The 17,552-nt window shown below is 53.1% G+C and overlaps 5 protein-coding genes across 5 annotated transcripts; 2 read left to right on the plus strand and 3 right to left on the minus strand.

Moving 5' to 3' along the window:
• Positions 1-2,475: 2,475 nt before the first annotated feature.
• On the minus strand, positions 2,476-6,111 carry CTAM01_04851 (uncharacterized protein; the record flags this gene model as incomplete). Its single annotated transcript, XM_060520881.1, has 1 exon — positions 2,476-6,111. The coding sequence occupies one exon, from the start codon at positions 6,109-6,111 to the stop codon at positions 2,476-2,478; it is 3,636 nt and encodes a 1,211-aa protein (XP_060384250.1).
• An 880-nt stretch (positions 6,112-6,991) lies between these two features.
• On the minus strand, positions 6,992-7,746 carry CTAM01_04852 (tRNA (guanine-N(7)-)-methyltransferase; the record flags this gene model as incomplete). The annotated part of the gene is made up of 2 exons (XM_060520882.1): positions 6,992-7,479; positions 7,539-7,746. 2 exons carry the CDS (start codon positions 7,744-7,746, stop codon positions 6,992-6,994), a joined length of 696 nt encoding a protein of 231 aa, XP_060384251.1.
• Positions 7,747-9,199: 1,453 nt separating this feature from the next.
• On the plus strand, positions 9,200-9,607 carry CTAM01_04853 (uncharacterized protein; the record flags this gene model as incomplete). Its single annotated transcript, XM_060520883.1, has 2 exons — positions 9,200-9,265; positions 9,320-9,607. The coding sequence occupies 2 exons, from the start codon at positions 9,200-9,202 to the stop codon at positions 9,605-9,607; spliced, it is 354 nt and encodes a 117-aa protein (XP_060384252.1).
• Positions 9,608-10,371: 764 nt separating this feature from the next.
• Positions 10,372-11,421, plus strand: CTAM01_04854 (uncharacterized protein; the record flags this gene model as incomplete). Its single annotated transcript, XM_060520884.1, has 1 exon — positions 10,372-11,421. The coding sequence occupies one exon, from the start codon at positions 10,372-10,374 to the stop codon at positions 11,419-11,421; it is 1,050 nt and encodes a 349-aa protein (XP_060384253.1).
• Positions 11,422-11,932: 511 nt separating this feature from the next.
• CTAM01_04855 (uncharacterized protein) lies at positions 11,933-14,285 on the minus strand (the record flags this gene model as incomplete). Its single annotated transcript, XM_060520885.1, has 2 exons — positions 11,933-13,097; positions 13,153-14,285. 2 exons carry the CDS (start codon positions 14,283-14,285, stop codon positions 11,933-11,935), a joined length of 2,298 nt encoding a protein of 765 aa, XP_060384254.1.
• Positions 14,286-17,552: the final 3,267 nt, after the last annotated feature.

The following is a 17,552-nucleotide window of genomic DNA, read 5'->3' on the forward strand; positions in this document are numbered from 1 at the left end:
CTTTCTTTGAGTCGCAGAACAGCCAACACCTTGCTTTCTTCATCACTCAAAATACTCAGCCAATCCCGTCTACCTAAGAGCTCTTGTGCCCAAGTCCTGAAGGTATCATTACCCTAAGAGTCCATCTTCATTGATTCACTCATTCATTACAACAGCGATGGCCTGAAAACCCCGGGAAGATGAACCAAAAGCCTCTGGCTTGTTGGACATCTCACCTCGAGGAAGGAACCTTGCCGTTCAGCCAGATCAGTTACATCGCTCTAACCCGGCTCAGGTACGGATACCTCGCCAGACCAGGGTCTGCGAAAGGGGAACATCATGTCCGAGGGTTCGCTTTCATCCGATCAAGCTTCCATTCGGCTCCACGAGTCTATCTCACCAGAAATCTTGTGGCTAAGAGGGCAGCCAACTTTCGTTCTTGTTGTGTTGCAAAGTCTAGACCTCATCTCGACTCAGCTTTGCGACAAATCCAGGGGAAGTCGCTCTATGCGCACAGGTACCTCACTAAAGGTATTCATACTGGTCATTGATCACGGCTAAAAGAAAAGGCGTTCCAATTTCGGGCTAGCTCATGCACGTTGAATTTGACACTCTTCAGTTTGAAGGCCGTCACCTGTGGCTAGCTCCAACGGTCACTGTGGCGCTTTCCCTCCGCATCCTCCTTCTTCTTACGTTTAATTTCTTTTGTTTCTTTAATGGATCCAACTGTCCCAGAGAGGAGGAGAATAGAAGGAGTCGCCGGCGCAACTTCAAACTCCCCTTAACGTCCCAAAACAGAGAGGGGACGAAATAAGGAAGATCTCCGTCAAGGATGACAACCTCCTCTTGGCTTCGGTCCTATTCCGATTGCCAACATCGCACTGCCCAGCCGGGCCTTGTATCCACGTTGGTTACAAAGTGAACACGGGATGCACCAGTGTTCGGCAACTATTATCACAGTAGAAAGTCTCAGCGAGAGACAGAGACAACAGAGACACGCCAGGCGACCTCGTCACCAGATCGGTGCCACCCCGGCGCTCTGGCACCCCCCTTTTTTCCCGTACGACCCTCGCTACATTTGGTAACCAAGCCCAGGCAGTTCCAGGACCTGTTCGTTTCACCAACCCGCAATAGGACAGTCGACACCAGGCAACGTCTCAATTCATAGTCACATTTGAAGAGAAAACCAAGCCGAGATTACCGTGACCATGAGGAAAATCGGAAGATCAATGGCAAGGAGCCAAGTCTGCCAAGACAGTTCGGATACTGCAACAGGCTGACTTTACTCGATACGTTGTGACTTGTGGAACGAACCAACTTCCCTCTCCACCCTTTCTCCCGCAACAACTATCCATGGCAAATCAGGGATGACTTGAGAGAGCGAGTCGGTCGCGCGCATGCCATCCGATTATCTTACACTACTTTGACACACAATCTGATTAATCATGGTCGATTGATTGATAGAATAGATACTTGGTTGTCGCCATATCACCCAACCAAGCTTCACAATCCGATGTGCGGTACCACAAACACGCAAGCTAAACCCATCCAAGACGTGACGAACGTTCGGTAAAAGATACACCCTGGAGTAATACCGAGTATTCTTAATCATCAAAACCTCCACCAAGCCGTCCGCTCTGAGGGGATGGTGGGACCCCGAAGCCCGAGGTTAGCCTGGCCTCGAAACTCAGACGGCCCAGCAAAGATATCTATTATTCGCATCCGACCTGGTTCCGTAACAGAGACGGGCCTCCTTACTCCTGCCTATTCCACACATATTCTCCTTTCCTCTGCCGACCTATATGTCAACGGACAAGCAAATCTAAACCACCGCTCTCGCGGGTAGGAACTTCAGACTTATTGTCTCATGAGCCAAGGTGCAATTTCCTGTGCTGGCTTTCGGATCGCACGCTTTTAAGGTTGTCACCATTGACTTGAATGTGTCTTGAGCTTCATCAATCTCGCGCGTGTGGGGGTTCCTGCCTAGCTTCTTTATGTAAGTTTACGTATCTAGTTGACTAGACAATCCATCGCGATTCCTGGGGAACCGCATAACCTTCCGTAGGCTTCATAGGACACAGTCTCGTGCCTCTTGTCGCTTCATTACATCTTTCCGTGAATAGATCCCTGTCAAGACTTTTGCATTATATGCCACTTCTTGGGCCATCCGCCTTCCTCTCTCCTGACATGAGGGTGTATAAGTATGTATGTACTTCCGGAAGAAGAAATATCAAACCAGACGCCTGCTCATGCAACCTCATAATCGTTTCCGGCGTATGCCGCCGGTTTGGGCTGAATGATCGTACTCCCATCGCCGCATCACCTGTAAACACATCCGAATGGTATCAAACTGACCAAGTAAGCAAAGCCTGCGCGTCTTAACCAAACAAAGTTTCTATCAATTCATCCATGAACGTAAAGGCTAAGTGTGCGCTGAGAAAAGATGTCTTGTTAGCCACGTGACAACCAACGGCAATTCAGCTTTGCACCGACAACTTACTTGAGTCTCGAATTGTTGAAGGTTGCGAACACACGCCGGCTGGCTGCTTGTGCATTCACTCTTCCGACAACGCTTCCTGCTAGGTCGGGTATAAGAGTAGCCAACATCAAGCTGGCTTCCGTCCTCGTCTTCTTCTTCTCTGATGCCGTCCTCGGTTGCTTGTTCTTATTCATTTCACCACCGGGCCACATGCTATCCTTGAGCAGGGCGATGTACTTGATGATGGCATCTTCCTGTACAAGCATCTTGACATTGTCTCGAACCTTGCGCTCGATTGTGCCGCCCAGTAGCTGTTGAAGGACAACAACCACAGCACGCCCTCGAAGCCAGTTGTTTCCTCGGTTGAGTTCAAAGACTTCTAAGAAGATGTCGCAGATAGGCTTGATGAAAGACTCTAGCTCCTTGTTCTCGAAAGCGTTCAGTTCAGCCTCGGCCTCAGCAGCGCTGACACCATCCTCGTTAACAGGTAGTGGCATAGCGTTCAGCTGGTTAGTGGCTGCTGCGATGAGATTCTGACCAGCCACAGACAATTGATCCAAGACAGGAATGTTGCCGAGGATGTCTTCCATTCCATCCGTAACGGAGTCGTAGAACCTTGTGATCATGTCTTTCTTGTCCTCGCGATCCACAAGATCTTGGCCTTGCGCTATCACACTTTGCGACAAGAATGCTCGCAGATCTCGACTCCTGCACGCCTCTGGAAGCTGAAGGAGATCTCGGAGATACTTCTCAAGGGCCGTCCGTCGTTTGCGTAGAAATTCACTCTGGAACTTCATAACCATCCTTCGCCTGGGAAATTCTAAGTTCCGAACAGAAGGATATCTTGAGCGAAGTCTCTGATGCAGATCGTGGAACTCGCTATACCGGCGAGTAACCATCCATGTCGCGGCTGGCATCTTCTCGCCAGCATCTCTTTGCACCTCGATCACATACAGGGCAAATTCCCTTCCATCGTCTTCCTTGCCGACTTGGATGGCCTTGATCTTGATCGTTGACCGCCCATACAAGCTGTTGTCGCTTTCTTGAACAACGTACTGTTGCCTTTGAAGTTCTTTGCGACGGATCTCACGTTGCAGACTCGCCTTGGACTTCCGCAGGATACGGAGCTCAGCCGTGTTGTTCGTGAGGTCCGCCTTCTTTGTTAGTGACTCGACAATAGCATCTTGTGCTATGAGGCGGTCAATATCATTGGACAACGCCGTGATAGCTTCTGCTAGCCCGAGGTCACCAGGGGCTGCTTCCTGGATTTCGTCCTCAACATCGCCTTTTGTTTCTTCCTCTGGATCGTCTCGTTCGTCAGAAAGGTACTTTTCCTCATCACCAAAAAGATCGTCATCTACAAACACTCCAATGCGAGATGCCGCACTAACGAGGCCAAGAGATGCAAGGCTTGGTTTGTCGGTTTCCTTGGAGGAAGCTGCAGGTCTTGACATTTCAAGTGATCCACGAAGGGATTCGTTATCTCCAGAAAATAAACTTGACCTGTCGACTTGATCATCCGCCCCAAACAATGATTCTCGAAACTCTTCAGCCGTTTGCGGCCGATTGTCCTCCATTATGTTGTTCAGAGCTTCTTCCATTGCTTGTACCACGTTCGTATCTGGCACAGGAGGCTTGCCTGCGTCCTGGTCAAGACTAGCGACCGAGTCCATCATGCCCTCCTGATCGAAATCGTCGTCGTCAAATAGCGGGGTTGAAACATCTTCCTCGAAAGAACGACGTTGCTTAGAGAGCGATTCAGAACCGTTCCCGTTTAGAGCGAGGCTGGCCAGATCCGATGCAGAACCAGCTCGCCTTGATAGCGGTCGTGTTAACCTTGGGGCTATACGGGTGACAGGACTGGGCTTGAATTGGAAGGAATGAGAGCTTCGATGCGTCGGTGGGTGTGCTGGAGTAGACGCTGACGGCTCTGCAACGGGTAGTGGTGCACTTTTCGCCGACGCTTCTTGTGAGGCTAAACACTTGTAGAATAGATCAGACTTCTTGAAGGCCTGGAAGAATTGGGCTTGCATCGCGTCCAACACAGCTGTCTGGGCCCTCAGGATTGCTCTGCGAGCCCTGTAGTACTGCTCGGGAGTGGCTATCTTGCCGGCGTTCAGGAAAGCGCGCACCTCATCTCGGGAGGCTTTCGAGACCTTCAATTCGGGTTTAGATAGATATGCGTGGTCAATCTGGCCCAAATCCTCACGGTCAGAACTGGTCCACATTGGTAGATTGGACGGTAGATGCTCGTCATCTTGGCCCTCATCCTCCAAAGGATTGCGAAAGCCATCAACAACCAGCCAAAATTGGACCAGAGGCATCATGTGGTGACGATCCATGAACTCCATGAAATACGACAAGCCTGATGCATCTCGGAGCAGGTCAACAAGAGATGCATGCTCTAGCTTGGAGGGTGCCTGAGGAACACCGGAAGGGCGGGCGGGCAAAGTCGCGGAGGACTGTCGACTTCCACCGGCAGCAAGAAGCTGGACGCGTTCATCCAGTAGTCGCTTGCCCATTTCTAGTCGTCTGAGGTAGACCTGATCCTGATTTTCCTCCAAGGAATCCCGCTTCAGCTGGCTCGCGACCTCGCTCCGTAGCCGCCTTGCATCCGAGAGATTGCCGACTTTCCGTATAGCGCGGATGAACTTCTCAAACTTTCTCTCACTATCGGTGGGCGAGAGACGGGGTATAATGGCAGCCTTGCCTGATCTTGGTGCTGGAGAAGCATGTTGATCCAGCGCCGCCCTGAGCTTCCGGACTGTCGACCGATCTTGCAACATCGAACGCCCGTAGTTTTCCATAACTTGATTCCAGGTGTCCGGCTCGGCTAGGATTTGCATTACGGGAAATAGCACAGCGCAGGCGACGATCTCTCGGATGATGCTCGAGACGGCTCGACTGGCAAGCATGTTTGGCGGTAGGACTTTTGGCAGAATTCCAGACACCATCTTTCGTAAATAATCTTGCTGCACGAGCTTTGTGTCGGGGAATGACAACGAAGCTGCGGGATGGAGCTTCCCATCCTTGTATTTAGAGGCAATTGCGAGGTCCAGCTCCTCCGATTCCGTCACCGATCGATTGAGTTTCTTCCCTCGGACAGCTCGCTCGGCCTCGTAGAAATCGCGGAAATGGGCGTTGAGCATCGGTACGATTCGAGTGGTGACGATGTCGACGAGGTCAAGCTCCAAGAGGCGCTCTCGAATGTTGATGAGGGCATCGCGCACAGCTTTATCGACCTCGTTGGAGAAGACTGGGTTCTTGCTGATGTTGGAATACCACGAGCTGACAAAATCCCGTATGATGAGTTCGAGGAGGTCGTCGAGGGCTTTGGATATGCGTTTGGAGTTCGGGTCGAGAGCGACTTTCGTATAAGCCTGTCTTGTTTGAAGGCTTGAGACCTGTCGGGCCCAGGCCTTGGGTGCGAGGAATGCAGGGCCATTTGGTCGCGGGGATCGGTGTCGCAAACCGTGTCCGAAGCCGCGCGACGTAACGAGGACGAGGGCGAGAAAGGCGACAACGGTCAAGATGACCCCTCCAACCAAGGCGTATCCTACCCATCTCAAGACCGGGACCCAGCTAACAGCATAGCCCCAGGCTATGAAGCATGTGACGGCGGCAAGGATCAGTTCTCTTCCTTGCAAGGCCATATCCAGATCGGTTGTGAAGGGCGATAGGCTGTCGCTACATCGTACGTCGTCGATAACTGCGGTACTCTCGGGAGCTGCTGGGTTGGGAGATCTGGAGGAAAGGAAGAATAGGTCGGCTTGGCTGGGGTTTATCGATTTCAGGGGACGTGAAGGTGCGGGTCGAGAGACACGTGTGGATGGTGGATGGCGGATGATGTTGAGGTGTGACCGTTGGACGCTTGTTCCCGGTGCTTGCAAGGTGAGGGAGCACCTAGGCGTGTACCTCGGTGAAGTGTACCTGACCTCACCGTACTTACGTGCACATTACCTCAATTTGGGAGGTACCGTTTGTACTCTGCATAGCAGGTACAGCAGGGTACCTAGGCACTGACCTCAGAATACTAGCGGCTTTGCAATACTCTTACCGTTGCTGTAGGCGCGCAGCAGGGTTGGGTGCATGAGGTGAGTCTCGGTGGGGCCCTGCCACTTGAGGTACCTCCGTATGCTTAAAATGCGCTTGCCTTTCACCGGAAAGCTACCATTGGGGCATGAGTTGCGTCGAGAATAGAGTTGGATGTATGCAACTATGCGGACTTTTTTGCTAGTGCATGAAGCTATAGCGGTGAAAAGCCCATGGGACTGAACGTATTGTAAATAGCCTCGACCATCGTCGAGCTTGCATGTACGATAGTAAGAGTTAAACATAAAGTGGCCTGTCAACGGCCTCTGACATACGTATTTTGAAGTTCAGTTCTCCATCAAGACCAGGGCACAACATAGTCATCTCTGTGAATCTACGACAAGAGGAAAGGGGTATTATTTGAACTTTTTCGAGCCTCAGCACCGGAGTCTCTCTTCCCAGAGAGCCATGCCGCCATCACTCTGGTCAAGTCCTTGCCATTCACCATGGAGGATCTTCCAGCCTGCGGAAAAGCGCAATGTGCTTCTGGCCCTGATTCCGCGTCACCTTCTTGCTCTCCTCCGTCTCGGACGCCATCACCTTGACACACTCGTCCGCCTCCTGTTCTTCCTCGGACACACGCTCGAATGCAGGATGGGCATTGAAGTGGCCCACCATCCACTGATGCAAGGGTTCGACGTCTGTAATGGTGTACACGATGCCTCCTGGGCGCAGCGCAAAGGCGTATTCGGAGTTGAGCGTCGTTGATACGATTCTGGCTTTGTGTTTCCGTGCCTTGAAGTGCGGATCGGGGAAGCAGATGAAGATCTTGGAGAGCTGTGCTTTTTTGAAAAAGTTGGGGAGAAACTTCATGCTGTTGGCTCGGAGGCAGCTGATGTTCTGGTACCCGCCAGTCTCTTGATTCTGAACTCTGAGGGCCTTGATGCGCTCCTGGACATATTCGGTAACCGAAGTGCGGATCTCGAGGCCTGTAGAGGGAAGAAGGGTCAGCACACTCACCGGTTGCGAGCTTAGAGAGTCCACCTACCGAGAATGAGGGTCTCTGGGAGGATCGGTGACAGAGCTACGGTCAAGCCTCCGAAGCCGCAGCCAATGTCAACAACCTCCACATCCTTCGTTAGACTGCGCGTTTTCGGCTTCGAGGCATCCAGGGTCATGGATTCCGTGACTGTAGGATCGGTGGAGGGAGTCTCATCGTTGGCTGCGAAGGCGGGATAGTACTGCGTCCAGTTCATGGAGTCTGGACTGGCCGGGCTTTATTTGGGAAGGTGACAGTTAGCGAGAGAGTAGAGATCAGAGGGCGGCATGACCATTGAGACTCAACTAGACTAATTGATGGTCCGAGAAAGGGTTTGCATGGGCGCGTTGGCGGTAGAACTTCTTTTTTGGCAGTTCAGCCACGCCATCTTGGTTGCGCGCATTGCGATACTCCTCCCTCTTTGTGGTTTTGTTTTTCTTTTCCGGTCTACTCATGGCCAGTCGCTGGTCGAATCCGATCAATTACCTATGAAAAGAGCCGTAGAGAATGATTAGAGACGTTCAAGCTGTCTTCGGGCAGAGAGACGGCTTGGGTGGGGAGTCGTCTGGTCTGCGCTCAAAGTGAATATTTGGCCGCCTGAAAATCAAAAAGTTGCGATGGGAGCGGGCGGTGATGCATGGCGGGGGACGATGAAAGCTGCCGATTGGGCAGGCGGTGAAAATCGACACTCGACCTCCCCCGTGAACCTACCTCAGGGTATCGGTACCTGAGTGATAAGCGATAAGAGCTGAAGGCCCGCCCGACGCACCCGTGCCCGCTGCGGGTTCCTGGCTGCGTCACTCGTTCCGGGTGATCAGCCACCCGCCAGTGTACCTTACAACCTAGTTAAGGTATGTTTTCCAACGCTGAAGAGGGGCCGAGGGCGCCCCTTTTGCCATCCAGAACACGACGGGAGGGTTTCCTAGATACAGGTGTAGGATATATCAGTGATGGATTTGTGAGAGAACAGAAAAGGCTCAGAAGGGAGCGGGGTGACTAAACTACCTTGGCCTTAAGGCATGGGAAGACATATAATATAGCCCCAGCTTCCATCGAATGGAAAGAGGGGGGGGGGGGGGCACTCTCGGAAGATTACCAAAATGCCTTGTCACTTACAGAGTGGGAAAGTCGTTGCACCTTGGCCGCTTGATCTGAACTAAACACTAAAACGTGACGGAGGCGTCGGTCGGCCATCCCATGCTCTCTCCGCGCATCCTCATAAGCATCTATATCAATGCCTCCCTTTGCCTGATTATCCACCTCGGCACCCAACACCTGACTGTCTCACGACTGGCCCGCCCAAGAACATGGCCGATGGGAATATTTATTAACATAGAGACCCCCCAATTGCATCCCTCGGCGCAAAGGGTCCAACATCCCCAGCAACGACCCTCTACCTGATTGCTCAATCACGTCTCGTCATACCACTCTCAACATCCCTTTCGCTACCTGCCGTCAGACTACCTTAGATTTCTGCCGTTACACGCGCGACTGCACCAACCGACCATTGCGATTCAAGAACACCCCGCCGCATTACTCCCTCCCGTCATTCTCCCATCATCGTCATCTTTCTTCAATCAATACCAATCTAAATAGCCAACGGCCCTCGCCGTTGCTCCCGCAATCCCCTGATGAATACTCACGCGCAAACCGTCTCGTGGTACGACACCATGATGACCTACTCATTACTACACTCCGACTATCCTACCATTGTCAGATACATTTCAGGCGCCTTTGTAAGCCCAGTAAAATTCATCCCAGCCGCCGCGTCGCTAACACTCCCTCAATAGATCGCACTGGGATTCTGCTTCTTTGGCCCTATCCTCCTCCTGATCGGTGTAGACATCGCTATCTACACCTATAGAATATGTTGGAGCCGTCCATGGAACCAAAACCAAAATCAGACGTCTTCGCGCGAGCCGAGGCACCTGTCGCAACCGCAAAAGGCACAACCGCCGCCACCACTGGAAGCCTCGGGTGGAACGACGGCCGTCCCTTCGACAGTGACAGATTCAGCGCGGAAACGTATACAGCATCCGAGCGAGTCCGGGACCGGGCACAGCCCATTTTCTGGGTAGAGCGAATGCGAAGTTATGATCAAGGGGCTGTGCTTTGAGCGCAAGGTTTTTGCGAGAGACTAGAGCAGTAGCTCAATGGGCGTATAGGTCACGGTTGCGTAATGAGCTGCGAAAAGCGTTTCTCTCCTGATCCAGCGTTTTTTTCCTTCTTTTCAATGTGTCTACTTTATCGGGCTCCCAATCGTATCTGGGCAGTTCTCATGGCGGAAGGGGAGGCTCGCTTCTCGTCTCCTTTGTTGAGGTTCCCTCATGAATGGGATGTCCTAAATATTTACTATGAAGCGACAGGGGCAGCAGACACGAGTACTAATACGGAAAGCTACCTTACTCTTGCATGGAATTTCAGGGTGCCATAAGATTCCAATTGGGCCTCCTAAAATATAGATCCGTAAACAGAACTTACGGGAAATAGCAATGTTTCCAAGGAACACGAGTAGTGGATGGTTTCAAATTATTTGAAGACATCATTTCTAGGGTACCTGGAGCTCTGTTCTAGGGTACCTGGGGCGGTTCAAATTCTGTTTCTTGCTTTGAGGTAGCACCTTGGTGTCGCCTGCCCGACGTCCCCGCTATTCCGATAACGATAAGGGACTTTGGGGTGGGATTTCCACAGCGCTCACTGCGCGCGCATGCGTCCAGGCAAGATCCTCCCACCTACACCACCTCCTCGACGAACGCCACCATTGTACACAGCGACGTCAAACATAGCAAGCATTCCTTTGGGTTTCTGATCAACCCGAGTGATACTCTCGGAGCACACCAAGATGCAGCACACCAAGACCCCGCAAGATCCAAACCTCTACGGTCAACCGCCGCCCAAGAAGCGCAAAAACGACACGGCCCTCGGCAGCTCGCTCGACTTCACAGCCCAACTCACCTCCCTCATGTCGGCCACGCCCTCCTCAACACCCTCCGCACCAGCACGGCCTCGACCCTCCAAGGCACGATCAAGCCTCTTTGGCGGGAAAGGAAGAGATAACGACAGGCAGAAAAAGAAATCCGCAGACGCAGCTAGCAGCAGCAACAAGTTGAACCTAAAAGACCCGCTCGGCACGGAAGAAGAAACGTCAAACCTCGCCAGCGCACGGCGCAAGATGGAAGAGAAGGCACGCCTCTACGCAGCCATGAAGCGGGGCGACTACGTCCCCAAGGAGAACGAGGCGGCGCCCCTCATCGACTTTGACCGAAAATGGGCCGAATCCGAGGACAAGAAGAACGGCCGCCGGGAGGATGCGAGCTCAAGCGGCTCCGACGATAACGAGTCCGACGGCGACGGCAACGGCGAGGACAACACAATCATAGAATACGAAGACGAATTCGGCCGTCTCCGCCGCGGCACAAAAGCAGACAAGGAACGCCTCGAGCGCCAGCGCCGGCGCGGCCTCCTCGGCGCCGAAGAGCTCGAACGCATGTCGGCCCGCCCCGCGGCCCCGGCCAAGCTGCTGTACGGCGACGCCATCCAGACCATGGCCTTCAACCCGGAGAACCCCGAAAAGATGGCCGAGCTGGCCAAGAAGCGGGACCGCAGCGCCACGCCGCCCGAGGCCAGGCACTACGACGCCGACAGCGAGATCCGCACAAAGGGCACGGGCTTTTACAAGTTTAGCAAGGACGAGGAGACGAGGCAAAAGGAGTTTCAGGGGCTCGAAGAAGAAAGAGTGCGGACGGAGGCAGCGAGGAAGGAGAGGGAGGAGAAGAAGGAGGCGAGGCGCAAGGAGATTGAGCAGCGGCGGAAAGAGGTCGAGGCCAGGAGAGCCAAGAAGATGGCTGAGAACTTTTTGGACGGGCTGGCCGCCGACATGAAGGAAGAGTGACGGTTGAGGAAGGCGGTGATTTGAAAATGATACCCAGTAGGCAGCACATTTGCATTATGAGAGCAAGGCCGTTTTGCCATACAATGTGGTTTCTTTCACGTGTGACTTTGAATTCCTCTATGCCTACCGCTCTACACATAACACTACGACTAAGATAGGAAGACTTGCAACATGTATAAATCTCTTTAGGTAAGTGTGTGGCCTACTCTGAGAGGAATCGGCAGGCTATGTAAGTAAACCTTTCTGCCGTCCTACAAGTGGCTTTTTGGGGGCATCTTTGCCCATCCATAGGTATTTGCCAAATATGTATACAATCGCCTGCCTAATTGCGCCTACTGAATGACGCCCATAGATGCTCATCCATATCTCAATTGACGCCCCCAAACAAAAGAAGTCAACAGCCGCATTAACGAACACAGACTGTTGACGCAAAAATATTGTGTGGTACATTAATCCGTACAGTAAATCATGGTTGTGGTTGTGACTTTGTCCGTCATGGTCAAAATGGGTGTTATGTGAACCACCATATACATCCACAGTCGCTAAGTTGACTTGTCCTTGATGGCCGGTCTCGAGGTGATACCAAGAGGCTGTCTTCGTGTATCCAACGTTTGCTCGAGTCTGCAATTGCTACCGTTTGCCGGTTTTCCATGATCATGACCTCAATTGGCTGGCCCTGATCGTCTAGTACGGGCACGGTGTTCTGGCCGTCATCGCAGACTTCGACTTGTCGGCAGTAGGCATTCTTCGTTTGGTCGAGCGAAACACGTCGCTCTTCAAATTTGATGACCTGAGGGTAAGGTGGTGGTGGGGCACGGCGTGGCCTATCAGTCGGGATTGGACTTGATTGGGGAGACTGGGTTTGCAATCCGCGGACCAAGAACTGCGTCGATGTTGAAGGAGGGAATGTTGCTGCCGCCGGAGGCCTGGACGTCGTAGTAGAAGGCTTTCTTTGATAGCTGTTATTCTGGGCAGGGTAGACGAAGACTTCGAGAAGGGTTCCGGGCCAAGTACAGATCCAAGGCCGATCGCCGGCCTGTGCTCCTTTGACCCCTTTCCTACTGAATTCAGACATACCAGGCGGTGGTCCATCCCATGACCCGCCTCGTTTGGACTGTGGCTGTTGCTTCTTGGGGGTTGAGACGACGCCAGGGAACCTATCTTCAGGTACGACCACGGTCTTGTTGTATGTCATCTGGGCGAACCATGCGGCGCCGCGGCCTTGTTCTGAGGTGTCGTTGACAAGACGCATCTTTAGAGGATCCATGATCAGTGGTGGTTGAGTACCCCACGAGAACATGTTGATCCTGGAGTTATCGTCGTGATCGCTGTCATTGAAAGTAGTAAGTTTTAAGGTGTAATCAGATATAGGTAGTTCATTGGCGATTCTGGAGACGCCCATGACGTAGCTGGTAAAGGGAATGTTGCAGGTCCAGGCTTGGGCTTGCGTTGTGTCGTTGAAGCAAGTACTTGGTGCCTGACTCGCAATGAGAGGCGGCAGACCGAAGGTACCAATCTCCATTGGTGGAAGATCCGGTGGAAGAGTAGCAAGGGGCTTCACATCAACCGTGGCTGTTGGGATGACCACTGGTATAGGCTCATCGTCCTGATGCTTGCCGGGCGGCTTTTTATGCTTGGCGAAGAATGTTCCGATGACAGCACCGAGAATAATACCCCTAGATATGGTTAGCGACATCAAACAGAGAAGGGAAGAATTTTATATCAACTCACATCATCACCAGTCCAACTGCCAACAAGCAGATAGCCCAGTAAGGAACGACACCAAACAACCTCTTCTTTGCCCTCTTCTGCCATTTGCGGTCGGACGCGTTTTCGCCCTTCTCGGCGTAGGACTCGGCAGCAGTGTTGATCTCGTGTTGGCTAGCAGTCTCATCATTCAGCGTCCGAGAAGATGTCCGGGATGGCGATGAAAGACGCAAATCCTCTCGTGACTCAAACTCGGGGTTGCGTGTCGCAAGTCCGATGCCGCCAGCGCCAGCAGGAATGGCGGGTACCGTTGCAGTCATGACAGTGACGGTAGGTTGCTGTGCCGGAGGTTGTTGCTGCTCTGGCTGCCGTTGTTGCTCTTGTTGAGATTGCACCGGAGGCGTCGATGATTGTGGTTGTTCACCAGGCTGTTTCCTTGTATAGGCCTGCTCGGGATACCGAGTGTAGGGCGGAAGCTCTTCGGTATGGCCCAATGGTCCGATCAGGTCAGCAGCTTCCTCTCCATCTGGCCCAATGCGGCGGTGATATCCATCGGAGCGACCAGCAAATCCCACGGGGATACTGTCACCATCGTTCGTGTCGGGGGTTACAGTGTTTTGCGTGTAGAGTGTATATGGGTGTGTCGGTCCGCGAGGCCCGGCGTATGATCTTTCAGACATGCGAGCGGTGTTTGACGTCGCGACACTGTTGGTCCGTTGCGGGTACATTTGGTACGGGAAGGAGGGTCCAGATGGTCCCTCGTAGGGGCTCTCGGACCTGATTATTGGCGAATCGCTCGAGGCACTGGAGACACGAGACATTGGGGCGCCGTTGGATTGGGATTGAGACGTCGAGCCATCGTGACGGAGGGCTAGCGGATCGTGGGAACGAGGAGGTTTTGAAATGCTGGAAGGTCGGGGTGGTGTGACGCGCTGAGGCACGGGAGATTCTCGTGACACAACCGCCGAGCCAGTCGAAGGGTTGGTTATCGAGTTGATGGGTTGATGGGAAGCAGAGACGTTGGCTGGGCGAAAGCCGTCCGAGATGCCCATTGCGGCTAGGTCGTAGTCATCATCGTCGGCGGTCAAAGAAGCCCTCACTGACATCCTGAGGGAAGCCCTCCGCTCGTTGCCTGCCTTGTCGTGGAATGGATCCATGGTGATGGTGATTCGATGGTCGGGTCTCGATGTCGACGACGAGCTGCGGCCGGTTGAGAGTGTGGTGGCACCAAGTTCACAACATGGGCGTCCGCCGCTGACCCCGTAGGCCCAAATCCAGATCCAGTCCCGGCCTCAACCCGCGGTTGCCTGCGTCGTTAACCCTCTGCCGATTGTGCCGCGCTCCGAACCAGTCGTCGCCCAAGATAGTCGAAAAGAATCGATCGAGTGAGTCGACAGAATTGTGATTACGAGGTTGTCGGGATTTTGGTGGTGAGTGGTGGACAGGTGTGGAATCAGTAGTGTGCAAGAAAGAGAGGCAGAGCGTGGGTAGTTGGGTCGTGGAGGAGAAAGAGAGGAATAGGCGTAGGACAGGGCGAAAGAGGGAGTGAGCAGGAGAGTGCGGGTGCGGGAGGGTAATACCAGACAAGGTTGGACGATTCAGGAACAGTTTGGGTTTGGGGTCCGACACGAAGCGTCCGGGACGTTGATTGGTGGGAGGCCAGGGGTTCCTCTTTTTTCCCTTCTCTACCGGCTGCGGAGGCAGGATACCCAGGGGCCGTATTCAGAAGCGAGAGAAGCCAACCCGTTGGAGACTTTCCTGCTGGAACCAAGAAACGACCGGGGCTCCCTTGACGGTGGAGAGGAAGTGGTACTTATGGGTACCTGGCCTTCAGGCACATCACGGCGTGATCAATCTGTATTGGAAGTGTTACCCAAATGTTGTCCAGGCCAGCCCGGGGGGGAAGGAAGAGAGAAAGACTCGAGAGGAAGAAGGAGAACAGGCTATGACCCAGATGTACTACGTAGTATGTACATACTGCGTGGGAGGCGTGGGCACCGGGCAGAGAAGGTGCGTGCTGGGTGAGTGACATGGAGGGACAAGAAGGGGAAACCGTGCCGTCTTTGGGAGCACTGAGCCGGGGGGCCGGGCGAATCCATCACAAAGACGCCCGAATACAGACAATCCATTGCTAAGGTCTAGGGAGTAGTGGTACAGCCGTTGTCTGTATGTCGCAGCAGCTGGATCAAGTACACTCTTCCGACACGACTAAGACGAGGAGCGTGTGGCCGTGTACGTGTATTCTGGCCTGGCGTCAGCAGGCTGCAGACAGCGATGATGGGAAGACAGGCTGGGCAATGTCACAGTCTCGTCGGAAAGACAAAAGACTGGCGGGCGGACGATGGGTATCTTGCTCTCATTGACTATCAACAAGATGTCGTAGTATCTATCTGTAGTGTAGTGTAGGTAGTCACGTAGTCTGCGTGTCTGACCTTTCCTCGGCGATCTCTCTGTTCTTCAAGAACAATTGCCCGTATGTACATGTACGGAGAGTGCTAGGCGGAATCCGCAAGTACAGCCCTACCTAGTAGACTGCAAAGTCTACTTGCCTTTCCTTAGTAATAACGGGCAGAGACAGAATCGAGGGTGGAGGAGACAGGAACAGCACCAATGTGGGACTGCGGACAGCCCTCGGCCGGCGCCTCCCTGAAGGTGCAGGTGCAGGAGTTCGTTTGTGTGTGAGACGGGTGGGGAGGTGCAGCATTGGCGTCTGGAGTGAACAAACGCTAAATAAGTCCAAATCCACCGAATCCGCCCCGCTCACTGCCCACTGCCCAGGTCCACCCAAACAGACTCGGTCGTTTATCACCGGCAGGGAAGGTCGTTAACTCATACCAGCTAACCTACTCCATACCTACCCTATCCGCCTTTCCGCACCTCAGTATCCGTACGGAGTAGGTAATACCTACCACTGCCTATATTCTACCTCACCTAAGGTCCATCATACATTGGATAGTAGTGGCACAATACGCAAAGCAAGGTATCCTTTCGTTCCATTCGTAGATCCATCTATCCGTAGATGCTATGATTACTCACCAAGCCGTCCCCAAACATTTGCCTCAAGGTATTCTCTCCATCACACATAGTAAGTAGACACAATACTACTGCGGGGAAAACTCGTGGCTCTACTGCGTATACATCACAAGAATAGACCGAGGAGAACATGGTCGGCTGCCATTCGGTGCTTCATCGTTTCTTCCTTGTCTGGCATTCTTCCCACCCACCCACAGCGTGATAGCGCCCACGCCCAAGCACAAATCCCGTAAGGAGTAACGTACCACGAGCGGACCGGGATCGTCCTCACCTTATCTGCAGAGCCGGCCGACAGACAGGTTGTCGAGACCTGTTGACCAACCAGTAATAGCGATCTTGTCTGATTCTGTTATACACTGTCAGTCAAGGGAAGTCCAAACACTTTACTTCCAGGTTGCCTCTTCATCTATCCGTACGGACGCCCACCACCGATTCACAGCAGGCATTCCAGAAACAATGCCACATGTTCTGCCCAGAGCGATCGTGTGTGATGAACCTATTTACCCGGGACACCGCAAACAGAAACCAAAGTTCTACTGTCCCATGGCTGAAGTTTCTCTTGACTTGTAAATATCGGCAGAGTACCAGAACTAGATTATCACCTCTTTAGGGCTCGGCCATCCACCGACCAGCCCTCCCAGAATGCGAGAAGGTGACCACGGGGATCTCCGAGCTCGCTTTCATCAAGTTGCTCCTGGTGATGAACTGGGGGAAACAGGGCGATTCTGTATCAAGTCGTGAACGAATGCCGATCCTGTCAGCAACACCAAACGATCCTTCAAGTTCTTCGGATGGACTGACGAGACCAAGTAGAGTCTTCGGAGTAAACTGGTACTACTGGGAGAGATGCTGTCGCAGAGCAGGGTTTCAGACGTTTGGCAAACAGTGGGGTTCCCGCCTCAAATGCCGCCGCGCCCATTCACTTGAGGCGCCAGTTTTGGCAGTATGGTCGCTGTCTACGGAGTAGCTGTGTGGTGTTTTCTCCCACCTAGGTCCAGCCTGTCAGCCCCTCGACTAGCCTTCCACGCTTCTCAGTCATGAGAAAAGGACTTGTTCCGGCTTGCAGTCAACGGAGCAAAAGAGTCAAAAGTGAAGAATGAGTGGAAGCAGGGACGTTTGTAGATCTCAGTTTGGCTGCCGGCGCGAGAGCTTGGCGCTAGATCCGAAACGAGACTAGCGTCGTGCCAGTCGGCTCAAGCGCTGCGGGCCAAGCGGTCTCTCATTCTCTGCCAAGCGAACATTCAACAGGGCATGTGGGGACCGAAAACAGACGACCTGGGCCGAAAAGCCTCTGGTACGAGAGTGACGGGATTACTATGGCAGGGGGCGAATTGGGCTTAGCGTCTGTCACTTTCTTCGCCGTGGACCGTGGAACGTGGGCCCCGTCCCCT

The sequence above is a fragment of the Colletotrichum tamarilloi genome (assembly GCF_030869305.1).
Source record: "Colletotrichum tamarilloi strain Tom-12 chromosome Unknown Scaffold_12.1, whole genome shotgun sequence".
Lineage (NCBI taxonomy): Eukaryota > Fungi > Ascomycota > Sordariomycetes > Glomerellales > Glomerellaceae > Colletotrichum > Colletotrichum tamarilloi.